Source organism: Trematomus bernacchii, unplaced genomic scaffold, assembly GCF_902827165.1.
Source record: "Trematomus bernacchii unplaced genomic scaffold, fTreBer1.1, whole genome shotgun sequence".
Classification (NCBI taxonomy): Eukaryota; Metazoa; Chordata; class Actinopteri; order Perciformes; family Nototheniidae; genus Trematomus; species Trematomus bernacchii.
In genome coordinates this window covers 137078-164570 of record NW_022987568.1, presented here as the reverse complement: position 1 = coordinate 164570, position 27493 = coordinate 137078, and the positions used below count along the sequence as shown (strand labels likewise).

The following is a 27493-nucleotide window of genomic DNA, read 5'->3' as shown; positions in this document are numbered from 1 at the left end:
CCTTCCGCAGGAGTCGAATCACGTGCCCCGGCGCGTCGTCTGCGTTCGATTAACCCCTTGACTGCCTCACAGTTCTCTGATGCTTTTAATGCTTCTCCGATCTGTAAATTAGATGTGAACTGTGCTTTTAATGCTGATGAGCTTATCTCCATGTTTGATTCGACATGTACACTAATACTGGATTCTGTTGCTCCTTTTACGCTTAGACGCACCAAAGTTCTCTCAGAGCCGTGGCTCAATGACTGTACTCGTGCTCTCAGACGCGCTTGCAGGCGTGCAGAGAGAAAATGGAAAAAGGATAAACTCCATCTCTCCCTAGAAATCCTTCGTGCTTGCCTTTCTGACTACCAGACGGCAGTCAAAGCAGCCAAAACAGAGCACATTTCTCTGTTAATCTCCAAAAACACCCATAAACCTCAGGTTCTTTTTAATGTCCTCAACTCTATCATTAATCCCTGTGATGTTTCTTCTATTGTCCCATCGACTACTCTCTGTGATAAGTTTCTTACATTTTTTATTGAAAAGGTATCTGCTCTTAGGCTAGCCCACACTAGTGCTACCCCAGATCCTGCTCCTTTTCTGTGCCCTGCTGTCCTCGACCACTTTGAGCCTGTATCCCTCTCTTCTCTCTCGGATGTAGTCAAGCACCTGCGGCCGACAAACTGCACCTCAGACAGCATTCCCGCCTTCTCAGAGATGTTTTTGATTCAGTTGGAGCAAGTATTTTATTACTTTTAAACACCTCTCTTACCTCAGGATGTGTCCCAGCTGCCTTCAAACATGCCGTGGTTAAGCCACTCCTTAAAAAGAAAAATCTCGACCCCTCCATTCTCGCAAATTTTAGGCCCATCTCCCAGCTACCTTTTTTATCAAAAGCCCTGGAGCGAGTAGTCTACGCCCAGCTGCAGTCTTTTTTAACCACGCATGGAATCCATGAAAAGTTTCAGTCTGGCTTCAAACCCATGCACAGCACTGAAACAGCCCTTTTAAGAGTTTTTAATGATCTGCTCCTAGCCGCTGACTCAGGTAGCCCAGCTGTCTTGGTGCTGTTAGACCTGACAGCTGCCTTCAACACTGTGGATCATAGCATCCTGCTGTCACGGCTTAAACAGTCCGCTGGCATCACAGGCTCTGCCCTTGCATGGTTCAGGTCCTACCTGACAGACCGTAGCTTCTCGGTACAGCTAGGTGCCTTCTCCTCTGCCAAAGCCCCTCTTACCTGTGGGGTTCCCCAAGGCTCAATTCTGGGCCCCATCCTTTTTCTACTGTACATACTGCCCCTAGGTTCAATACTCACAAAACATAACATTCCCTTCCACTGCTACGCCGACGATGTACAGATCTATCTGCCTCTCAAAGCAAATGTCACACACTCACTACAGCAGCTGATGGACTGCTTAGCAGAGATAAAATCCTGGCTGAGCAAAAACTTCCTCAACCTCAACGAGAGCAAGACCGAGGTCATCTTTTTTGGACCGCAAACTCCAGCCTCTCCGGTTGATATTCTGGGCTCTATAAAAAAAAACATCCTCCCCTCGGTCATGAACCTTGGAGTGACCTTCACCAGCACTTTTAAATTCGACAAGCAGGTCAGCACCGTAGTAAAATCCTGCTTTTTTAAAATAAGACTATTGGCCAAAACCAAGTCGTATTTATCTTTTAAAGACTTAGAAAGGGTTATTAACGCCTTTGTAACCTCGAGACTGGACTATTGTAACGCTCTGTATGTGGGTATGGACCAGGCCTCAATCAAACGCTTACAGCTAGTCCAAAACGCTGCTGCACGTTTGCTGACTGGCCACAAAAAGCGCGACCACATCACCCCTATTCTGGCCTCACTACACTGGCTTCCAGTTCGGTTCAGAATTGATTTTAAAATCCTTTTATTTGTTTTTAAAGCACTAAATGGGCTGGCTCCGGCCTATATAGCTGAACTCCTCCAGCGCTACACCCCAGCCAGAGCTTTAAGGTCTGCTGACCAGCTGCTGCTGGTAGTGCCCAAGACCAGGCTAAAAACCCGAGGGCACCGAGCCTTCGCAGCAGCTGGCCCTAGGCTCTGGAACACTCTGCCCCTCCATGTGAGGTCGGCCCAGACCCTAGGGGTTTTTAAATCTACACTAAAAACACACTTCTTCTCTCTGGCTTTCTAGTTAGAGCGGAGCACGACTCCTGACTTTTCCGTGTGTTTTATTTTTATTTAGTTTTTTAAGATATGTCTGTTGTAATTTATTGTCGTTTATTGTGATTTGTAGTAATGTGTTTTTATTACATGTACAGCACTTTGGCTCGACCAAAAATCGCTTTTAAATGTGCTATATAAATAAAACCTGATTTGATTTGATTTTATCCATGTGCAGGATCACAAGACGGCCAAGACATATGGCGAAGCACAGCTGGCGCTTACAGGAGAGGAGTTTAGCTGGGTCATGCGGTGGATGGGGATTAAAGAGGCATTGCTGGGTCCTCAGAATGAATTCTTCCTTTTCACAAGGGGGAATCGAGCCTCCAAGAACCTGAACGCTCACTTGAAGAGGGCATGGGCTGATGCTGGGCTAGAAACAGCCGTCACCTTCACAATCCTGCGCACTGCCCTGGCTGACAATATCAAGCATCACCAAGATCCAGAAAGCCGGTCGATTCTCGCCAGGTTTATGTGTCACGACGTAACCACGGCGGACCGGTTCTACGCAAATGCGCCTGGAATAAAGGAGGCATTGAAAATCCGCTCCATGTTCAGGGCGTCATCGGTTGCGGCAGCAGCTGCATCAGCATCAGAAGGATGTCTACCGCTGTCAGATGGGGAGACCTCCGAAGAAGGCTCCGGGGCTGAGAGCAGCAGACAAGACCCCAACGATACCTCTTCTTCAGAGCACGAGCAACCTGATGGGTCATTGGAGCGGCAGCAGCAGCGGAAGCGGAAGCGGGAGGGAAAGAGGCCAATGAAGTCGGGACCGGGGCTGGTTGACACTCCTGATGATGGGGCAGGGGCCGTGGACTCAACCTGTTTGCCCTGGTGCACCGTACGAATTAGACGCCTAATATGGTCCCCGGAACCCCGCTAAACATTGTGAATATGTATACCGTGTATATAGTTTTTGTTCAAATAAATTGTTATAATTATTATTATAATCCTGGGCATACATTTGTAAATAGTACAATACCTCCAGGGCGCATAACTGCACTTTACAAGCCAGGGAAGGTGCCTGAATCCTGGGTATACATTTTGTTAATAGTGCAACACCTCCAGGGCGCATAACTGCACTTTACAAGCCAGGGAAGGTGCCTGAATCCTGGGTATACATTTTGTTAATAGTGCAACACCTCCAGGGCGCATAACTGCACTTTACAACGTAGGGTAAAAAATGTAGTAGTACTATTATAGCAGTAGTGCAACGTGTAAATAGTTGATGTTTTAGGCTGTGTGTACTGTGGTTTTTGTTCAAATAAAATAAAATAAATAAAAAAACAATAACCTTGATGGTTCCCAGGGGCAGATAAAGTGCCACTTTCCATCAGCACCGGGGAGGCACTCTCCTTGGTGCTGAACCCTGTGATGAGCGCTCAAGTGTTGGCGGAGGAGGTGTAAGCCAGAGGAGGGTGAAAAAAAAGTTAAAGTGTTTGAACCTCCAGCCCAGAAGGGGGGTGGTGGTGCCAATAAGAAGGCCGAATTTGGATGCTGATGGGCGGACATAAAAGCACCACAAAATCCACCCCCCTTTAGGGTCACCAGGGGCACGAGGTTCTGGTGGGTGTGAATACCTGTGTTTAGTCCGTGGGGGAATGCTTAACTGCGGGGGCCCGGGGACTCAAGGTGTGCAAGGTTATGGAGGTGCCACTGTTATGGGGACATGCTGGAGGTCATTAGTCTGTCCTTCGGGGCTCTGTGAGCGGGCAAAGAGAGGTAATTTTCCCGGACTCTCTCCTGGAGGTGTGAAATAAACAGAGTCCCACTGTTAGGGACTGGTGCTGGAGGTCTCTAGTCCGTCCTTCGGGGCTCTGTGAGCGGGCAAAGAGAGGTGATTTTCCCGGACTCTCTCCTGGAGGTGTGAAATAAACAGAGTCCCACTGTTAGGGACTGGTGCTGGAGGTCTCTAGTCCGTCCTTCGGGGCTCTGTGAGCGGGCAAAGAGAGGTGATTTTCCCGGACTCTCTCCTGGAGGTGTGAAATAAACAGAGTCCCACTGTTAGGGACTGGTGCTGGAGGTCTCTAGTCCGTCCTTCGGGGCTCTGTGAGCGGGCAAAGAGAGGTGATTTTCCCGGACTCTCTCCTGGAGGTGTGAAATAAACAGAGTGCTACATTTTGTAAATAGCAGAATACCTCCATGGCGCATAACTGCACTTTACAAGCCAGGGAAGGTGCCTGAATCCTGGGTATACATTTTGTAAATAGTGCAATACCTCCAGGGCGCATAACTGCACTTTACAAGCCAGGGAAGGTGCCTCAATCCTGGGTATACATTTTGTAAATAGTGCAATACCTCCAGGGCGCATAACTGCACTTTACAAGCCAGGGAAGGTGCCTCAATCCTGGGTATACATTTTGTAAATAGTGCAATACCTCCAGGGGCGCATAACTGCACTTTACAAGCCAGGGAAGGTGCCTGAATCCTGGGGTAAACTTTGTTTAATTGTTTAAGTGTTTTTAAATGTATGGAACAGTGTTTTGTCTCTTTCAAAACTCTCCCGCCATTGGCCGGATACATGGGGACAATTTTATATTCACTATGACCGTTAATATTCCAGTGAGACGAAGTACGTCCGGTGAAGGGAGTGATCCCATGTTCATTTTGTCCAAAAACCAGAGCATTCCCTCATCCGTCGGGGGTCCTGCCGACTCAAGTCCTGACTCAAATCCCTTCACCGTCGGGGAAGCTGGATCCAAACTGAAACTATAAGCTGCTGTTAATAAACATTTAAAACGTGATTTGTCTAACTGAAATGGAGTTCAGTCAAGTTGAGCTGAAATTATTCATTTACACGACACATGCCTTAACCCCTCATACCACCAACCCAACACAATCTGTGTGCTTGCTGTTCAGAAAAAACACCAACACTGGAGTGCCTTTTCCTATTTAAGTTATTATCTACACAACACATATTAAAAACCAACTGACATCAAATTGAACTCAGATATAACTAAGTCTCTGGATAATAGACTATATCCATCTCTTGTGACCAACCATTAACAGAAAATGAGATGTTGTTCTGAAAGCTGTTCCAAATAAAATGTATTATTGTGAAGTCCACTGAGACAAATGTAACATTTGTGATATTGGGCTATATAAATAAACATTGATTGATTGATTGATTGATTGATACAGACTCAAACACTAAGTTAAAGTCACACAGTAGGTCTTGTTAACGAGCTGAGAGTCTACAACAAGCTTCATTTTATTATTGCTGACAATGTTTACCACATAAAGATCACGAGTCTTTGCTTATCAAGAAACAGGAACTCAAGCTTGAACATGAGGAACTATTATTTCAATAACATTAAAGGGGACCTATCATGCAAAATGCGCTTTTGTACGTCTTTTATACAGGAATATGTGTCCCCGGTGTTCCAGGGAACTCACCAAGTGTCAGAAAACACAACCCGCTCTATTTCCCTCCATACCCAAATCTCTAAAAAAGGGGCTGCAATGGATCTGATAAAAACTGATCCAGATTTGAACACTTTACTGACGTGAGTAAAGTGGCGCTACGGCTATTGGGCCAACTCTCCACCTATCAGGGGAATGTGGGGTTGGGCCACGGCCGGCCATTGCCGCTCGAAAGCGCTGGAGACGCTATAGTACATATGCCAGGCCTGTAAGTGGCGCTGTAGTCTGCCACAAAAGCAGCGAAGAAGACTTCCCGCCCATAGTTACCATGGTTACCAACAATGAACCGACCAGGCACACAGGGGAAGACAAGACTAAATACAGAGAGGGGTAATCACAAGACAAGACACAGCTGGGGTAAGGGAGGCAGAAACACAAGGGCAACAGGTGAACACAATCAGACAATCAGACACACCAGGGAAACTAACGACAGGAAGGCAAACACAGGAAAAAGGAACAGAGAAGACACAAGGAGGAAACATTTCAAAACAAAGGTGGAAAATGAAAACATAAATACAAAACCGTAACAGAACCCCCCCCCCCCCGCAAGGGACGGATTCCAGACGTCCCAAGAAAACCCCAAAAAGTCCAAAACCTCTAGAAGGGTGGGCGGAGGGGGCCCGGAGGAGGGACGCACAACCAGGACCAAAAGGGTGGGTGGAGGGGGTCCGGAGGACGGGCCCGGAAGGGGTCCCGGGCGGACGGCCCGGGGGCAAGGCAGAGTCCAAAAAGGGGCGAAGGCCACAGCGGGCGAACTCAGGGTTCCGGGCATGAGAGCGAAGGCAGTGGCTGGAAGAGTCAGGAGGCCGGGCTCGAGGGCGAAGACCACGGCTGGGGAACTCAAGGGGCCGGGCTCGAGGGCGAAGGCAGCGGCTGGAAGAGTCAGGGGGCCGGGCTCGAGGGCAAAGACCGCGGCACTCAGGGGGCCGGGCTCGAGGGCGAACAAGAAGGCGGCGACGGGACAGTTCCGGAGGACGGACAGGAAGGCGGCGACGGGACAGCTCCGGAGGCCGGGCAGGAAGGCGCCGACGGAACAACTCCGGAGGACGGGCAGGAAGGCCATGACGGGACAGCCCCGGAGGACGGGCAGGAAGGCGCCGACGGGACAGCTCCGGAGGCCGGGCAGGAAGGCGCCGACGGGACAACTCCGGAGGACGGGCAGGACCCAGCATCGGCCGGACAGGAACCGGAGCCGACGGGACAGGCGCAGACGGGACCACGAACATGACATGGGCCGGTGCCAACGGGACCCCGGATGGAGCAAGGGCTGGTGTCGACTGGACCCCCAACGGAACAGGACACAGAGTTGGCAGGACCCCCGGTGGAACAGGTGTCGGCGGGACCTCCAACAGGACAGGACACAGAGTTGGCAGGACCCCCGGCGGGACAGGTGTCGGCGGGACCCCCAACAGAACAGAACATGGAGCTGGCAGAGACCCCGGCGGGACAGGTGTCGGCGGTACCCCCAACAGGACAGGATCTGGTGTTGGCAGGAAACCCGGCGGAGCAGTAGTCGGCGGGACCCCCAACGGGACAGGACATGGGGTTGGCAGGACCCACAGCGGAACAGGTGTCGGCAGGACCCCCAACGATACTGGACGTGGAGTTGGCAGGACCCTCAGCGGAACCCCCAACGGCACAGGACATAGGGTTGGCAAGACCCCCGGCAGAAGAGTAGTCGGCGGGACCCCCAATGGGACAGGACACGGAGTTGGCGAGACCCCCGGCAGGAGAGTAGTCGGCGGGACCTCCAACAGCACAGGACACAGGGTTGGCAGGACCCCCGGCAGAAGAGTAGTCGGCGGGACCCCCAATGGGACAGGACATGGAGTTGGCAAGACCCCCGGCAGAAGAGTAGTCGGCGGGACCTCCAACAGCACAGGACATAGGGTTGGCAGGACCCCTGGCAGAAGAGTAGTCGGCGGGACCCCCAACGGGACAGGACATGGGATAGGCGTCGGCCGGAGAGCCAACAGGACACGAGGGGCTGGAGTGGGCCGAACCACTGACAAAACACGGGGGGCTGGCGTCGGCCGGGGAGCCAGTACTGGAGCCGAAACTGAAGCCGGAACCATGGCTGCTGGGGCCAGAACTGGGGCTGAAACCATGGCTGCTGGGGCTGGAACAATGGCTGCTGGGGCCAGATCTGGAGCTGGAACCATGGCTGCTGGGACCAGAACTGGAGCTGGAACCACTGGAGCACGGGCTGGAATCTTGGTCTTGCGTCTCCTAGAGATTCTTTGGAGGATCTGTGGGCCTCCCAAGGCCTGGTCATACCCCAGGAAAGGGTTAGAGGCTTCGGACAAGTCCTCAGGACTACTTGTGAAAAGTTGTAGCCACTCAGGCAACATGCTCCTAAGCCAGGGCTGGCGAGCAACCTCCTGACGTGCCTCCTTCAACGCAGCCTCTCTACCACGTCTAGAAGAGGCGCCATTCCAAGTATAAAAAATGTACTCCAGAGAGTACCCAAGACATTCTGCCTGTAGAGCAAAACGATCCGAGTCTGCTGAGTCCAAAGCTGGTCGGTTCATTCTGTTAAGGTTATGGGGAAAGGTAGGGCCCAAATGCAGACTACAAAAAGGGTAACAGGTCTATAAACAAAAACGAGCTTTATTTACAAAGCTGATGACAAAAAACATGGCATGAAAAAACATAGATAGCGAATACAAACAAAACTGACCGTGACTGACATGGAGGGAGACAGGAAAAACCAACAATGAACCGACCAGGCACACAGGGGAAGACAAGACTAAATACAGAGAGGGGTAATCACAAGACAAGACACAGCTGGGGTAAGGGAGGCAGAAACACAAGGGCAACAGGTGAACACAATCAGACAATCAGACACACCAGGGAAACTAACGACAGGAAGGCAAACACAGGAAGAAGGAACAGAGAAGACACAAGGAGGAAACATTTCAAAACAAAGGTGGAAAATGAAAACATAAATACAAAACCGTAACATACACGACACATGCCTTAACCCCTCATACCACCAACCCAACACAATCTATGTGCTTGCTGTTCAGAAAAGTCACCAACACTGGAGTGTCTTATGCCTTTTCCTATTTAAGTTATTATCTATTATCAACAAATATAAAAAAAACCTACTGACATCAAATTGAACTCAGATATAACTAAGTCTCTGGATAATAGACGATATCCATCTCTTGTGACCAACCATTAACAGAAAATGAGATGTTGTTCTGAAAGCAGTTCCAAATCAAATGTATTATTGTGAAGTCCACTGAGACAAATGTAACATTTGTGATATTGGGCTATATAAATAAACATTGATTGATTGATTGATTGATTGATTGATTGATTGATTGATTGATTGATTGATTGATACAGACTCAAACACTAAGTTAAAGTCACACAGTAGGTCTTGTTAACGAGCTGAGAGTCTACAACAAGCTTCATTTTATTATTGCTGACAATGTTTACCACATAAAGATCACGAGTCTTTGCTTATCAAGAAACAGGAACTCAAGCTTGAACATGAGGAACTATTATTTCACATAAGGTTAGCTGAAAGCAATAACATTAAAGGGGACCTATCATGCAAAATGCACTTTTGTACGTCTTTTATACATGAATATGTGTCCCCGGTGTTCCAGGGAACTCACCAAGTGTCAGAAAACACAACCCGCTCTATTTCCCTCCATACCCAAATCTCTGAAAAAGGGGCTGCAACGGATCTGATAAAAACTGATCCAGATTTGAACACTTTACTGACGTCAGTAAAGTGGCGCTACGGCTATTGGGCCAACTCTCCACCTATCAGGGGAATGTGGGGTTCGGCCACGGCCGGCCATTGCCGCTCGAAAGCGCTGGAGGCGCTGTCGTACATATGCCAGGCCTGTAAGTGGCGCTGTAGTCTGCCACAAAAGCAGCGAAGAAGACTTCCCGCCCATAGTTACCATGGTTACCCTTCAGTTTATTCTCCGCTGTGGCTTTTTTTCTCCCTCCCCGAGGCAAGCGTTTGGTCCTGCTGCTTTAACCTGTTACGCACGCCTCCCCCCCCGGTACCGGGCGGATAAACGCGTAATTTGCAGGAAACAACGTCTAAGGAATCTTAATATTTAATAAAACTATGAATGTTTTATATCCATGTAACGGGAAGAAACTCAGCTAACTGATCTTTTTAAAAAAAAAATCAAAAAAAAACCCACAATGCTAGCACTCAGCCTCTGAATTAGCCATGAGCGAAAAGATTTAACCTAAAACGGCACTTAAACTCACTCTAACTCCCTTATTACTTATCCTAGATGCACAGCCAACCACTCGTGTTTGGTGTCCTGGAGACACTGAATCTAGTGGTGCCCTCCTCAACACTCAGTGATAAACATTTGCGACGCTATAAACGAAAGCGTACATCATAACATGTGGAGCTAAGTAGCTAGAAACGCTAACATGGCTTACCTTGGTCAAAACTGGTCTTCAATGGCATTAAAACGATAAAAAAACTATGCTGCAGTTAATCCATAGGTTCATCCAATGTATCTGTGCCCTCTTTGAAATTATTTCTGATAATCCATAAGCAATAAAACTGCTTTTTAGTTTCCAAATTCCAGAAGGAGAGATCCTTCCACTCTGCTTTAGATTTCCATGCGCGAAGCCCCCACCTTTTCTCTTTACAATGAGTGTGTATGTGGGCCTCCCCCTTCGATTATATTGGCTCTAACGGTCAGAAAGGTGTGTCAACCATCAAAATCGAGCAAGGGGGGCCAGAGATATAGAAAAAAAAACATTTTCACCCAAATCACCTCAGAGGTGGGGTGGTTTTGGCTAAACCTCTCTAAAAAGGTCAAATGTCACTTGTTTTGCATCAATCTTGATACAGGGTACTTATTATATTTTGTACTTTGGATTCCTAAAGCTTTTAGTCTACTAACCCATCATCCAAGAGTAGTTTTCACTATCTGTAAAAAATAACTTTTGGACGGACACTATAATTTACAGTTCTTTACTATGTAAAATCTGAATTTTCTTTAAAATAAAAAACATTTATATTGATTCTGACACTTCTACATCCAACTCACAGATGTAACCTTGCTTTGATAAAAGACATTATTCATATAACCCTTTTAGAAGTTAAGTTGTAGTCATTTGTTTTGGGCATGTCATTTTCGAGCCTGAAACATGAAAAACAGGCTAGGTGCTTAACAGGTTAATTCAATGCAATCCCTCCCTGTCGAGGCAAGCACTGTAATTCTCTCTGGTTAGTCCACCAGCAGATGACAAACACCCACCTCTCCGCCTCTTCCGAGGAACGAGGGGACCGTGCGGCAGAGTTTCAGTTTCAGTTTCTTTCGCCGGTCAAGATGTCCGTTAAGATGTCCCCCCCCCCCCCCCCCCCGGTACCGGGCGGATAAACGCGTCATTTGCAGGATACAACGTCTAAGGAATCTTAATATTTAATAAACTATGAATGTTTTATATCCATGTAACGGGAAGAAACTCAGCTAACTGATCTTTTAAAAAAAAAAATCCAAAAAAAACCCACAATGCTAACACTCAGCCTCTGAATTACCCACGTGCGAAAAAATGTAACCTAAAACTGCACCTAAACTCACTCATAACTCCCTTATTACTTATCCTAGATGCACAGCCAACCCATCGATTAGCATCTCCTGGAAACACAGAATCTGTGTAAAAAACCTCAACACTCAGTGATAAACATTTGCGACGCTATAAACGAAAGCGTACATCATAACATGTGGAGCTAGGTAGCTAGAAACGCTAACATGGCTTACCTTGGTCAAAACTGGTCTTCAATGGCATTAAAACGATAAAAAACGATGCTGCAGTTAATCCATAGGTTAATCCAATGTGTCTGTGTCCTCTTTGAAATGATTTCTGATAATCCATAAGCAATAAAACTGCTTTTTCGTTTCCAAATGTCAGAGCTAGAGATAGGTCCACTCTGATGAAAAATTACATGCGCGAAGCCCCCACCTCTTCTCTTCACAACGTGTGTGTGGGGGACTCCCCCTTCGATTCTATTGGCTCTAACGGTCAGAAAGAGGTGTCAACCATCCAAATCGACCAAGGGGGGTGTTAGAAATTAGTTCTCAAAGTCTCAATGCCAAGCTTTTATTCTGAAAATCCTTCATATCCGGTCAGCATGTCGCTAACAATGTTTTAAACTAACGATTACAGCTGTTTATAAGGTATTTAAATAGAAAGTCATGAAAGAGATAAGGAGGAGAAAAGGCTTAAGGAAGTAGACAGAGAATACAGAATGTCGAAGTCCTCTGTTATTACGTGATGTCGAACATCGAAGACCGAGGAGGGCGTACCCCCTATCTGCACAGCGGGAGGGAACGAGAGGAAGATAAAGGAGATCGGAGAGGAGAAGACGAGACTTGTTTTCGCTGGAGCTTCACGAGAGACATCACCGGCTTTGTCTTTTCCCTACCCTCTGCTTGTTGTATCATCGTGCCATTTAATTAAACTCACCAATTTGAACCTTTTCGGAGACTCCATTAGTCTCTTCATTCTAAGCTCCTCTCCTGGACGCGAGAACATCGAATACTTCTATTTGAAGGAAGAACCAGCTACAATGCTAATATGAAGGGAATCAATGCAATTTACTATACTATTCCAAGATGGTGTGTTCTTTATTACTATACTATTCCAAGATGGTGTATTCTTTATTACTTTATACTATTCCAAGATGGTGTATTTTTTATTTACTTTGTACTATTCTAAAAAAAGTTTGTTTCTTTTATACTTTGTAAAAACAAGTGCCTTAACACTGAATGTAGTATGAGAAGGATTTCTGTGAAAGGAGGGAGTAAGAAATGTTCTGATACCAAGCTAAGTGGTGCTATTCATGATATTGAATGTTAACACTAGAAGTTATGCACAAAGAAAACTTTTATGATTGAAGACCAGCCAAAGTATTTTTTTGTATTTTTTGTATTTTAATGACGGTTATTTAAACCATTCCATTCTGATTGTATGTTTTTGATATGAGTTATGTACTATGCAAAGTTCAGATGAAGAACTCATTAATTTCAGTATTGTGTTCACACCTTAAAAGGTGTGAAAGGAGGGATTGTTAGAAATTAAAATCAATGTTTAATACCAGCCAAAGTATTTTTTTATTTGTTGTATTTTTTGTATTTTAATGACGGTTATTTAAACCATTCCATTCTGATTGTATGTTTTTGATATGAGTTATGTACTATGCAAAGTTCAGATGAAAAACTCATTAATTTCAGTATTGTGTTCACACCTTAAAAGGTGTGAAAGGAGGGATTGTTAGAAATTAAAATCAATGTTTAATAGCATAATTAGTCTAAAATATATCGTCAGTTTTAAAAGCTGTTTTATTGTGAAAAAACCCGGAAGTTCTCAACATACACGACACATGCCTTAACCCCTCATACCACCAACCCAACACAATCTGTGCGCTTGCTGTTCAGAAAAGTCACCAACACTGGAGTGTCTTATGCCTTTTCCTATTTAAGTTATTATCTACACAAAACATTTGAAAAACCTACTGACATCAAATTGAACTCAGATATAACCCAGTCTCTGGATAATAGACTATATCCATCTCTTGTGACCAACCATTAACAGAAAATGAGATGTAGTTCTGAAAGCTGTTCCAAATAAAATGTATTATTGATACAGACTCAAACACTAAGTTAAAGTCACACAGTAGGTCTTGTTAACGAGATGAGAGTCTACAACAAGCTTCATTTTGTTATTGCTAACAATGTACTGTTTACACATAAATATCACGAGTCATTGCTTATCAAGAAACAGGAACTCAAGCTTTAACATTGGGGAACTTTCTAATCTGGTCTCACTGTTCCTACTTAGTAAATACAGAACACACATTTTCATGCTCATTTTTAAAGAGGAAGCAATAGACCCATTTCTGGGTTTGAAGAGGATTCTTGTAAGTACTTATAGTTTGTTTTTCTTTTACTTTCATTACGTGTTATTCATAATTTCTTCATTTAACTGTGTTTTTGTATTGAAAAATATAGAGTGTTGCAACAATGACAACTCACTTCCAAGTAAAGACAACTAAGGGGTGTGGAATTAGAAAGAAATGGAGGTGGGGAGGTGGGGAGGGTATAAATGCTCTGTGTTAAGGCAGCTGGCTGATTTGGGTTCTTACTTTTGAACTTCGGTCTCTCTGAGAAACCTAACCTTTATTTTGTGAACTCTGCTCATCTCCTGGGAGTAAGGTAAGAATACCCTTAACTCAGAAAAGCCTTGCAGTAGTTGTATATTGTGTTTAAAGTGTACATGAAAGTGAAAACACCCTAAGGTTAAAGCTGTACTTTAATTAGGACATAGCTTGGTTTTCTTTGATGTTCTGTTATATGCAGGGGTGTAGTGATCATTTCAGAAGTACCGGAGCGCACCTATGATTTTGAAGCTTATGTAACTACTGTCCAGAGGTGGGAGAATAACTCAGATCTTGTTCTTAAGTAAAAGTAAAAGTACCAGAGTGTATGCATACTCTGTTATAGTAAAAGTCCTGCATTAATGTTACTCAAGTTAAAGTAGAAAAGTTAGCATCAAAATATCATAAATATAAACACTCCAGACAGAATGGGCAAAGCGTGGTCAGTTAATAATTATAAACTAATGAATGAATGTGTGTGATTCTTACAGTACCTGCTGTCCACAGATAACAGTATGAGAACGCTCCTTCACTGATCACTGAATGAACTCACTACATCTGACCCAATTCATTATCTTTTTTATAGAAATGATAGTATCTTGCTGATGTTAAATCTGTCTGTCTTTGTGTAGAAGTGCATTGTGTCTGAATACAATAGGTGAAATCAACAATGAAGACACAGGTTAAGAACAAATTGAATCATGCAGGTACTGTAGATCAGCTGTAAATAAGACAGACTATTCTAAGTGCTGCAGAGACATTAGAAAGACAGTAATGTTGCATCACTTTAGAGTTCATGGGGAACTCACCTGGAGGAAAACATGAATGCTGTGGTGGCGTTTTAATCCGTGTCTACATTTAATAGCCACCTCTCTGTCTGGGTTGTGGGTTTTGACGCGCCTCTCTTTGTTTCCAAAGGAATGTAGCGGAGATCGTTGTTGAATCAGATGAGCTTTATTCATTGGTCCAGGCGGCATAGAAACAGGAAGACACATTTCCTCGCTTCAGAGTAACTAAGTTATCAGTATCCAAAAAAGAACAAAAAGAACACGATCAAAACACTTCCCCATCTCATCACAATCAGCTGTGTCCCCTTGTCCTGCCATATATAGGCATTTAGCCGTGCACATGATACCTGAGGCACATTTGACAACAAATAAGTGAGCCTTAAATTAATAACTTTTAAACCATGTGACTCACAAAAATAAATGATTAAGAGTAATCTAAATCTTTATATTATTATTAAGCCTAACGTTCAAATCATAGTAATGAAATGAAAATGGCTCTTACAAATACTTTCAGATGTAAAAAGCAGGTGGATAAATGTCGTGGAGGAAATAGAACAATACTGGCTTTTGGATGTAGTGGAGTAGAAATGTAAAAAAAGTAAATTGTACTTCAGGACATTGCCTGACTAAATGTTTAATATTTTTAACTATATATAAACATGTGGTTTCTTAATTAGTTTATATACTGTATTATAACTTTGCTAACTATTTGAAGTTCACTTGTTTAATTGTATTTTAAAGTAATGCTCATATGGATGTAGCTTAAATGTATTTGTTGTGTCTTTGTAGCTCTTACGTTGGTTTTTGGAGTTTTCAATAAATTAGAAATCATCAGTCAAGTGTACGACAATCTTTCGGAGGGATATGCTACAGTTTATATAATAAAATATCGATACTTCGTCCGTGTATAAATACACATGCGAGTCAGAAACCAAGTTCATATCTTTGATGAAAGATGGGTAAATTACAGCACACAAAACATTTATAATGACCAGGTGAACATATGAAAAGGATCACAGAGCATGCGCCCCTTAAGCCCCGCCCCCGAGCTCCCACTCTCAGCTCAGTAGAATGAATGGAGACAGAAAATAAATCTAGATTCGGCTTTTAGTGCATTTTACAACTTTAAGGACCTAATGATTCTAATAAGGGCTATAAAGTAGTTCATACTGGGTCGTTTAATTATCCGCTGATTTACAGACGTCTCTTTCCCAATGTTAGTCTATAGCCGCTTTCACACCAAGTACTTTGATATCGATTTTGTTTACTGGCAGGCCGCAAACAACTTCACGGCGTATACTGCACCTGAAGTGCCCGGCCGGAAGTCCCCGGAGTTGGGGACTGGCTTCAGTAGAAGCTGCTGGGACTCCCAGCAGCTTCTACTGAAGCCTTCCGAGTAAATCGCCAGAACGCCGACACCTCCTCATCTCTCCACCGCACCCATGTTTTCTTTTGTGTTGCCATAAGTTAGTCTCTCTCCGTTGGTGTGCGGGGCTAATGCTAATGCTAATAATGCTAATGCCACAAATACAATGGCGGCTTCACAAAACTTTTCAGAGTTTTACGGGGCGTGGTTTGCAATTCGCCCAGCCAATCAGAAATGTGGAACTTGTTTCTCCCCAGGAAAGTATCTGCTCTCTAGCAGGGACTGAAAGGGGGGGGGAAGTTCTCATGAACTAAGTTCTCTTTTTGGTGTGAACGCAAAATCCCAGGAACTATCGGAACTAAAAGGGAAAAGTACTCCGATGTGAAAGCGCCTAATGGGGAAAAGTCTTTCTGGGCCCAGTGACGTCACGGACTGATACGGAAATTGTAGTACCGCCATTTGGACACAACGAATATTTTCATCTGAGTCCGCCGCACTTCCTGGGGGCTTGATAAAAAACTAGCTTCAGGATAACAGCTGGGTGTTTACTTCAGGGTTGTGGCTGCTGCGTGATGACGTGGTGCGTAAGGCGTTTTCTTCTGGGGTATAACGTGCTTTTTGTCGCCACCTACTGGGAAGAATAGAGAACAGGCTATAATATAAAACACTAATCCATAATATAATTTAAAATGAACTTTAAGTTTCAACATCTTAAATTACATTGTTTTGCATGCATCATACACTACAAAGAAGATACTAATTTATTACAAATTAGTAAATTAGAATACTACATTTAAAGTAAAATTGGTTGAATGACAGTTGCTCTATTTTGAATTAAAAAAAATATATATAAATATTTATACAAATATAGGAAGTGTAATTTAACTATTTGCAATAAAATAAATAATAATGACTTAATTATTAAAATAGAAGTTAAGTAAAAATGCGTACATTGTACATTAATATAAAACAACAATAATGATGTTTAAATGTGTATAGTACAGTATATACAGAGGTGTATCAGAATTATAATGACAGATAGTAAATGCCTCAATGAGTATTACAACAACTCTTACACAATGTCTGTGTTAAATTATTTAAAACAAAATGTAAGGAGTGTAACTTAAGGAAATTTGCCTGAAACGTATTTTTTCTCCACGTTGAGTTTTACTCTCTCTCTTTCTCTCTTTCCAAATCCAGACCTTTACGAGGATCTGTGAGCTGAACTGATATCACACTCAAGACACTTCAACGTGAGTACCTTTTGATTTACAAATATATTCAGGTGGGAGAAGTACTCAGGTCTTGTACTTGAGTAAAGGTAGAAGTACTCAGGTCTTGTACTTGAGTAAAAGTAGAAGTACTCAGATCTTGTACTTGAGTAAAAGTAGAAGTACTCAGATCTTGTACTTGAGTAAAAGTAGAAGTACTCAGATCTTGTTCTTGAGTGAAAGTAGAAGTACTCATATATTGTAGTAAAAGTAGAAGTACTCAGATCTTGTACTTGAGTAAAAGTAGAAGTACTCAGATCTTGTTCTTGAGTGAAAGTAGAAGTACACAGATCTTGTTCTTGAGTGAAAGTAGAAGTACTCATATCTTGTAGTAAAAGTAGAAGTACTCAGATCTTGTACTTGAGTAAAAGTAGAAGTACTCAGATCTTGTACTTGAGTAAAAGTAGAAGTACTAAGGTCTTGTACTTGAGTAAAAGTAGAAGTACTCAGATCTTGTAGTAAAAGTAGAAGTACTCAGGTCTTGTACTTGAGTAAAAGTAGAAGTACTCAGATCTTGTACTTGAGTAAAAGTAGAAGTACTCAGATCTTGTTCTTGAGTGAAAGTAGAAGTACTCATATATTGTAGTAAAAGTAGAAGTACTCAGATCTTGTACTTGAGTAAAAGTAGAAGTACTCAGATCTTGTTCTTGAGTGAAAGTAGAAGTACACAGATCTTGTTCTTGAGTGAAAGTAGAAGTACTCAGATCTTGTTCTTGAGTGAAAGTAGAAGTACTCATATCTTGTAGTAAAAGTAGAAGTACTCAGATCTTGTACTTGAGTAAAAGTAGAAGTACTCAGATCTTGTACTTGAGTAAAAGTAGAAGTACTCAGATCTTGTTCTTGAGTGAAAGTAGAAGTACTCAGATCTTGTACTTGAGTAAAAGTAGAAGTACTCAGATCTTGTACTTGAGTAAAAGTAGAAGTACTCAGATCTTGTACTTGAGTAAAAGTAGAAGTACTCATATCTTGTAGTAAAAGTAGAAGTACTCAGATCTTGTACTTGAGTAAAAGTAGAAGTACTCATATCTTGTAGTAAAAGTAGAAGTACTCAGATCTTGTAGTTTTATAATGATTGATCATGAAAGTGTTCTCACAGCTGGTAAAGGTGCAGCTAGTTTGAATGACTTTGTATACTGCAGGGTAGCTTGTGAATTTACTCCAGGTGGAACTAAAGTCTGATTTAACACTTGATTATATTTCACATCATTCATCCACATCTGTGAAGTAACTAAAGGTATTAAATACATGGAGTGGAGTAAAAGTACACCATTTACCTCTGAACTGTAGAGGAGTAGAAGTACAGAGTAGCGTAACATGGAAATACTCAAGTAAAGTACAAGTACCTCAAAATTGTACTTAAGTACAGTCTTTGAGTAAATGTACTTAGTTACTTTACAACTGAATATATTCTCCGTAAGTGAAAGTATTTGCTTGACTCCTTCATTGTTTTTTATCTGTTGATAACACATAGGCTGACACCACTAACCCGTCCTCCTAAGACGACTGAAATCTATTACAATATGTTGGAGTTCATTTTTGTTGTTTCGTGATTTTACCACTCAGTTAAATAAAATATTACAAATATAAAATGTTCTTAATATAATAACTGCATTTTGACCCAAAGAAGACATTGTGGGAAAACCAAAAAATCACTTTGAGTTACCTTTGTGTTTGAAAATGCAATATAAATAAAGTTTGATTTGATCACCAAGTATTTTAATTATGTCTCTGTTAGTCCCAGGATGCGTCTGCTCTGTGCTCTGGGTCTCTTCTTGGCCCTGCTGCATGTGACCTCCTGTCTGCTGATTGGAGCCTTCAACATCCGATGTTTTGGAACCGGGAAATTCGATAAACCGGAAGCGATAAAGATCATCACAGAGGTCTGAAACTCAATTTGGTATCCAATATTTATTTGTTCTTCGTTGTTTTGACTGTATCTTGGCAAGTGAAACATAGTAACCCACTTCCTGTTTGAGTTTCCTTTTCTTGGAAATCAATGATTGTTTTGTGAGGTAATGGTAATTTTAAACATAATGCTGAAGTGCAGCACTAAACAGCTACGGTGGCCAGCAGGTGTAAACGTGCTGCTACGGCCCAAACTCTTCCATCAGGAGAAACACGCTGCAGCTTCAGAAAGGATGCAGATATAAAAACACATGAAGAAACATCTCCAGCAACTTGACAACACATGCAGCATTTAGAGAACATTCAGCACCTTGAGGAAACATGTACAGAGTTTACTAGACTTCTGTCTGTCTTCTTCTGCTGTTTCCTTCAGTGTTTACTTCTGTCTGTCTTCTTCTGCTGTTCCCTTTGGTGTTTACTTCCTGTCTGTCTTCTTCTGCTGTTCCCTTTAGTGTTCACTTCCTGTCTGTCTTCTTCTGCTGTTCCCTTTAGTGTTCACTTCCTGTCTGTCTTCTTCTGCTGTTCCCTTTAGTGTTTACTTCCTGTCTGTCTTCTTCTGCTGTTCCCTTTAGTGTTCACTTCCTGTCTGTCTTCTTCTGCTGTTCCCTTTAGTGTTCACTTCCTGTCTGTCTTCTTCTGCTGTTCCCTTTAGTGTTTACTTCCTGTCTGTCTTCTTCTGCTGTTCCCTTTAGTACTTCCGTCAGAATTGACCAATCAGAATACATTTTTTTTCAGATTGTCCAGCGCTATGACATCATTCTGATCCAGGAGGTCCGCTGCAACCACGATCTGAGCGTACCCGACAAACTCCTGGCTCTTGTTAACAAGTAAGACTTATGAAGAGCAAACACAGTATTCTAACACACACACACGCAGACTGTGAGGGCTGCTTCATTCATCTAAATGTTATCTTGACTACTGCAATATGCAAATCTCAGTAATCGCAGTATTTGGCAAAACGAGTGAAAATATCTGAATGAAGTATTGTGGAGAAGTCCTGGCCTACAAACAGTATTCTATAGACCTAATACAGATACACTTCATACTATAATCAATTCATATATTTCCTTTCATATTGGAATTGCAATATCAATCAATATAAAAGTTATGTTTTACAAATGCAGCAGCACTAATGGTGACCTTTTGAAGAAGTTTGTAAAAAGTTCAACAGATCATGAACTCACATTATGATTCAAGATAAACAAAAGGTATCTCTATGTGTGTGTGTGTGTGTGTGTGTGTGTGTGTGCGCGTGTGTGTGTGTGTGTGTGTGTGTGTGTGTGTGTGTGTGTGTGTGTGTGTGTGTGTGTGTGTGTGTGTGTGTGTGTGTGTGTGTGTGTGTGTGTGTGTGTGTGTGTTTCCCCAGAGGTACTACTGAGTTCAGCTACAACTCCAGTGAGCCCCTGCCTCTGGGTTCCGGCAGCTATAGGGAGAGATACCTCTTCCTCTACAGGTAAAACACAAACTGCCAAAATCAAAACACCAACAGCTAAATGATTTTCTGGATGTATTGCTTTGTTAATTCCCCAGATCAGTGAGCAGAAAGAGAAAACATGTGTTTGATAAAGAGTGTAAACAGCATAGAAAATGATCCAGGAGTTGTGTGAATATGTGACCATGAGAACGAGTCGATGAACTCGATCCACTGTTTGGAGACGTCTTCTAAATTAAGAATTCCATCTTTCCTCTGCAGGGATCAGACGGTGACCGTGACAGACAGCTTCCAATACGATGGCAAAGGCTTCATGAGACCGCCCTTCGTCGTCAAGTTTTCCTCCACACAGACCGGTATTAGAGGAGAGACTCTGTTCTTTCACTGGAAATGTAGATTATCTATTATAGAGAACTAAGCACCAGACTTGTGTGAGAGGAGATCCTGAGGTCTGTCCGTCACCAACACCACTTTAAAAAACTCTATCATTTGCTTTGGTCTAATATTTTCTTACACATTTACCTCAGTCAGTGCCACACTAAAAATACCTGCATTTATATTAGTGGTTGAATGTGATGAAGTACATTTACTTACTTTAGCGGTATTTCTTCTGTTGTCATTGTCTCTCTTCATTCACTCCTCTCTCTCTCCTGGTCTCCAGCTGTGAAGGAATTTGTTCTGATCCCCATTCACACCCAACCGGGCAACGCTGTAGAAGAACTGAATGCCCTTGTTGATGTGGTTGCTGCTGCCAAACTCAAATGGACGAACAATGTAATACCCCAAACAAGACATACAATACACACACACACACACACACACACACACTTCATTCTTTAAAAAACAAAAGAAGAGATCTTTCACAAAGAATTGTCAAATAAAACGTAATATCTCAAAATATTAACTTAAGTCTCCATCATGACTCACATAGAGCAGTTCTTTCTGGTGTAAAATGAATGGACGTCAGAGAGCAACATTTAGATAGGGGGCATTTACATTTGTGTTTTTCAGATTGCCCATTACCATGACATTATTCTGATCTAGTTTGCAAATAATTAGTTTGAGCCGTTTCCCTCTGCCTGCAGAACATCATGGTGCTCGGAGACTTCAACGCAGACGGCACGTATGTCACAGCAAAAGACTGGAAGAATATCCGCCTCTTCACCAACAAGAACTTCCACTGGCTGATCGCCAACGGTGTTGACACTACAGTGGCAGCATTGTCTTCCAACACTTACGACAGGTGAACACACACAGATAATCATAAAGACACTTGCATGCACACACACACTCTTAATCACACCTCTCTTCCTGTTTCTGCAGGATTGTCGTCACCACTGAAATGAACAATGGAGTGGTGAAAGGCAGCGCTAAGGTCTTTAACTTCAAGATTAATTATGGTCTTACCCAGGCTCAGGTACGTTCACACTGGACCGCGTCACGATTACATGTAAAGTCAATTCAAAGACACGGAATAAAAATGGTGGCGAAGGTTTTTTCATCTCGATCTTCAAATTTGCGTGACGCTGTCTCACGACATCCTCCTCGCCAGCGCATCTTGTTTGAGTGACACATTTTATTGAAACAACACACATGTAAATGGCATGTTCAGAAGTCAGTACATGTGAAGCATTTACTCATTTAACCATCAATCAATAAACACATTTGTATTGTATACATTCAAATTATAAAGTGCATCAGACACCTCAAATCACTCCATGTGAGCCATATTTAGAATCTCAATCATTTAACTAAAGTAATTCAGCCTAAGTGTACGTAACTAAAATAAAGCATGACTGCATATTATTTCAGTGAAGATCAGCATTTTATCAAATGAAATATTTGACATTTTGAAATAGCATCAGACCTTAATGATCATTCCATGTGAGCCATAGATAATCTAACTAACACAAAACAGCCATTTCAAGACGTTTCCTTTGCTCTGACATCTAATGTCACTGTGGATGAGCGAGTCGTTTTATTGAGCTGATAACAACAACAACAACTGTTGGAAAAGACAGTGCTGTAAACTTGAGGTACAACAGATAAAGTTACAGGCGTATCACGAGTTGACAGGAGTAGTCACTACAGTCAGGAACTAGATTACTTGATTACTAGATTAAGTCATGCTTGATACTTTTATTTTTTTTTTTTTGAACTATTGAGTTGACGGTCTAAAAAAACATCTTGTGCAAAGAAACCACCTGTTAGAAGTTTAACTGAGACTATGTTCTGTATGCCAAGTTGGAAGAACAACACATTGAAATTGAGTTTCTAAAATGTTTTCTCTGTTTCTTTCAGGCGGAGGACGTCAGTGACCATTTCCCTGTGGAGGTGAGGCTGGAGCCGGAGGTGGAGCTGAAGGTGGACCCGCCAGGAAAAGCAATAAAACGCCCACATTCAGATGGTCCGTCAAAAGACACCAAAAGAATCAGACCTTGAGTCTGAATCCGAATTAGGGTTATTCAGTTGGAGTATTTCTGGAACCCATGCAGCATTGAAAAAGAATAAAAAAACATTTAAAAAGCCAAATGATTTCATTGCAAACTTGTGTTTTTGAAACAGGAGAGTGAAGTGTCTCATTGCAGTGTTTATAAAAGGTGAGGTAAATGAATGATGATTGAGAGCATTAACCAAGAGATCTTTTATAGGAAATGGATATCAGTTTCTACTGAAGAGAAAGACAATGTGTATCCAGAGTAACTCGGACAACGACTCTCAAGTTTAGTTTAATATTTAGTGGTTTACTTGAGTCAATGAGCAGCATTCTCACATAAGGTCAAACGTCAGAAGGGTTAGCATTCATGTGAATAGCAATCATCCATTCGTGTAAAAGAGAACTAAATAATGGGATGTTCTTATAAAGTCGGTAACTCCTGGAGAGTGGAGGTTATTGCATTTACGCTAAATCAGTGCAGTCAGTTTTTATCCATTATTTAAAGAGGTTTTATAATAGTTCTAAATTGTCTCTGATTCTACAACTTCATTCCTCTCACTGTGTTTCTCTTTCCACCTTTATCCAGCAAAGCTCATTTCTTGCATATGTGAACCTCCCTGGCAGTCAGCCTGATTCTGAATACAGGATGCACATCTAGTCAATCTATTTCATTTGATTTATACAGCCCAACATTAAAACCTATACCACAGACAATCCAGATGTCCAAAGAGAGAACGCCCCTTATCAACGGAAGAATTCAGTGTGTGTAGAAAATTATACATTTGAAAGTACATTTTTGCGTATTTATAGGAACTGTTGCGGAGACTAAGCAGCAGAGTTGCTCCTGAACCTTCTCTCTGTATTCACACCCTCCATCTTAAAAAAGGAGACTCATACCCCCCCACCACTATTCCCCTTGCACTCCTTCATGTGTGAATAAATATTTAAACTAAAGCTGTACTATTATGGATTATCAGGTGGTTACTGGGCTGGATTCAGAGTCCTGCATCGGGACGGGTGACCCGCAAAAAGAATGATTCGCGGGTGGTATTTTTTTTTCCTCTGCTGGATTATCAACTCATCTTTGCTTGAACGTGGGCTCGTTGTGGCTGGACCCAGGCCCACACATAGAGGTCTTATGGGATAGTTTCTTCCCCTCAAGGTCAAGGTGCTTAGGGGGTAGTTGGCTCGTTGTGGCCGGTCCCAGGTCGACACATAGCAGTCTCACTAGATAATATATTCACGGGAAAGCCTTGGAGCTCAAGGGGAATGGCTCGATGTGAGGCTGGGTCCAAACTGAAACTATAAGCTGCTGTTAATGAACATTTCAAACGTGATTTGTCTGACTGAAATGGAGTTCAGTCAAGTTGAGCTGAAATTATTCATTTACACGACTCATGCCTTAACCCCTCATACCACCAACCCAACACAATCTCCCAAAGGTGCCATTTCTCCCTCTGCCTCGCCGGTGCTGCTTTTCTGCCCGGACTAAGAACCACGAGTAAATAAGCAAACATATGAACTCAGTGGTTCTCTTTTCTCTAATGTCAAAGTTGGTTGGTTTTCATTGTTTTGAACGTAGTTACTGGACTGCTGGCTAATTGAAAATGATCACCTCTGAAATTTCGTGAAATGATTGGCGGTTTTAACTTTTTGTCATTTTATTTACAGACTCATCCTATATTGTTATGTCTATAAATATGAGTAGATCACTAGACATTCAGTCAAATGTAAGGAACATTCATTCTGGTATGAAGAAATGTAGAAATATGTCAGAACTGTTATATGAAAGTCTGAAATCCGATTAAAGTCAAGTTTATTTATATAGCACATTTTAAACAACCTCAGTTGAACAAAGTGCTTTCCAGATCTAAAATAAGACAATCAGTAATCACTAAAAGAATAAAGGTGACAACAACTTGGTTAATAATTCTGTGAGCTTGCTGAGAATCTACAAGAAGCTTCATTGTGTTATTGCTAACACAGATCACGACTCATTGCTTATCAAGAAACAGGAACTCAAGCTTGAACATGTGGAACTTTCTTATCTGTTCTCACTCTTCCCACCATGCTCATTTTCAAGAGGGAGCAATAGACCCATTTCTGGTTTTGAAGGTATTTCAAGGGGATTCTTTTAAGTACTTACAGTTAGTTTTCTTTCATTTTATTACGTATTATTTATAATTTCTTCCTTTAACTTTGTTAAACTGTGTTTTTAACAAAGTGTTTAGGCTGGTCCCAGGCCTCTTATGGGATAGTTTAGTCCCCTCAAGGTCAAGGTGCTTAGAGGAAAGACTCATTGTGGCCGGTCCCAGGCCCACACATAGAGGTCTCACTAGTAGTTGATACAGCATAGTATCGCGATACTTTGCGTGGTGATATTGTATCGATACACGGACGGCAATTATCAATATTTTATTATATAAACTGGAGCATATCCCTCCGAAAGATGGTCGTACACTTGACTGATGATTTCTATTTTATTGAAAACTCCAAAAACCAATGTGAGAGCTACACAAAGACACAACACAACAAATACATTTAAGCTACATCCATATCAGCATTACTTTAGAATACCATTAAACAAGAGAACTTCAAATAGTTAGCAAAGTTATAATACAGTATATAAACAAATTGAGACCCAAAGCACATGTTTATATTACAGTTAACACTAACGTGTGCCTCTTGAGAGATTTGGTTAAAAAGAACTCAATGGTTACACAAGACAAAACATCGTTATGACATCAAGTGGCCAAAATCTGATCAGCTCATTTTCAGACAGGTTTTTATAAAAATGGATCAGGAGAAAAAGAGAGAGAATCTTTGTTCCTGAAACTTTCAGAGTCTCTTTTGTTGAGGTCTCCATATTAGGTTGAATACTTAAAACGAAAGTTACTTATAATCAAATATAATCAATTATATTCTTGTATAACCCTCAATGAAAATGCATTATATTTTATGATTTTCTATATTTACAGTATAAACAAAACACAAGTGGTTTGTTAAGTTGAGTGTGTAAGGCCTATCATGGTTTATGGGTGTCACTGATAAGAGAGGGGAGACAGTTTCTTCCCTCACAGCAGTGCACAAGGGGGGGGGGGGGGGCTCCTGACTTGTTGGAGAAATACTGAGGTCCCAAAAAGGTGTTTATGCCATAGCCGAGAATAATATTTTTCAGTCCTGCACATCAGAGGCCATGCCCAGTTTCCCCAAATACGGGTATGGAGGAGGTGTCTTTGGGTTTTTCTGTCCTGCTTTGAGCATAAAAACACTGGCTGAGAGGGAGCAAATGGGGGGGGGGGGTGTTCCCCTGGTATACTCTCTCCCTGGAGAGCTGGGTTTTTCTTCTGTAAGGTTCTCTCAAACTTGGTAATATCTCTCGAATTTCTTTGTTGAATGCTGAGTGAATTGATTTGTTGAATGTTTATAACCCGGCCACCTGTGAGGATGGTCCTCTGAATTCATGCTGGACATAGATGTGTATGAGAATTGGTTTGTTGAATGAAAGTTTGAATGTGCTTTTTATTATCACCGGCCATTTATGAGGATATGCCTCTAAATTCTGTCGGGAGATTTTAAATGTCACAACTGAATTGGGCAGTTGAAGTTACAATTTAGTGTAATAAATGTAAAACTGTGAATTGAGGTTTCACATTAGAACATGATCACAGCATGATATGTTTTGTAGGATTGTCATGTTGTAACGAGAGAAGGTAAAAACCCTGTATAAGTGTGGACCAATTTTTCTTCAAATAAACTGATCCCACCTTTTGGATTGGGACAACTTAAAATACATCTGCGCTCTCCTCTTCTGCTTCAAAGGTAAGATTGCACACTGCCACACTCACACTTAGGTAGGGCCACACCCAGAATCCTTTGGGATCGCTTGAACAGATTTAGCGGGTCGTCTGAATTGAAACAGCAGTTCATTTAACCTGGTTCTTCAGGAGTTAATAGAGGTGAGATCTTGCTGACGTTGGTGGATCTGAGCCAAGCAGTAAACTTACATAGACTCAATAACTTCTGTTAGGTCAATTAGGAGGTCTGAGTGATTTGCCGGAATAAATGAACAGGCCTCCAGACTCCAACACTTTACACAGAGGGGACACATGTTTATGTAGAAAAGACAGGAAGAAGAGGATTTAGCATAATAGGGTGACCTTTCATTAATAAATCATAAAATAAGAATAATATGGGATGGGTTTTTTTTAGGAGAGGAGAGGAGAGGAGAGGAGAGGAGAGGAGAGGAGAGGAGAGGAGAGGAGAGGAGAGGAGAGGAGAGGGGAAAGTCTCGTGTGTTGCAGTGGAGTCTTCATGACGCTCTGCCGCCCTCTAGTGTCCGCAGGAGGTGACTACAGCTCACAGGTAAAAGGTCATTATGTAAAAATGTAAAAACCTAAACATTTAAGTGAAAATGTGGAATAAATATATAAAATAAAACTGAATAAATGTTTAACATTTCCAATAAAAAATACACAATTAATAGCAAAAATTAATTGTTTCTAAACACAGGAAATTCAAGTGAAAATGTGAAATA

At 42.2% G+C, this 27493-nt stretch overlaps 1 protein-coding gene across 4 annotated transcripts in view; it reads left to right on the top strand.

The window, feature by feature from the left end:
* LOC117479101 (deoxyribonuclease-1-like) overlaps positions 1-23059 on the top strand; it is a 45726-nt gene extending 22667 nt beyond the window's left edge. Inside the window, exons 1-10 of one of the 4 annotated variants that reach the window (XM_034126121.1) lie at positions 13422-13520; positions 17112-17164; positions 18918-19062; positions 19823-19914; positions 20454-20540; positions 20781-20875; positions 21181-21293; positions 21605-21762; positions 21843-21936; positions 22821-23059. In XM_034126121.1, coding sequence (XP_033982012.1) covers positions 18925-19062; positions 19823-19914; positions 20454-20540; positions 20781-20875; positions 21181-21293; positions 21605-21762; positions 21843-21936; positions 22821-22961 — 918 coding nt within the window. In that variant the 5' untranslated portion in view covers positions 13422-13520; positions 17112-17164; positions 18918-18924 and the 3' untranslated portion in view covers positions 22962-23059. Of the gene's footprint in view, positions 1-13421; positions 13521-13693; positions 13816-17111; positions 17165-18917; positions 19063-19822; positions 19915-20453; positions 20541-20780; positions 20876-21180; positions 21294-21604; positions 21763-21842; positions 21937-22820 lie in introns of those variants that run through there. The other 3 variants (XM_034126120.1, XM_034126122.1, XM_034126123.1) reach the window with 3 other exon arrangements.
* The last annotated feature ends 4434 nt before the right edge of the window (positions 23060-27493 follow it).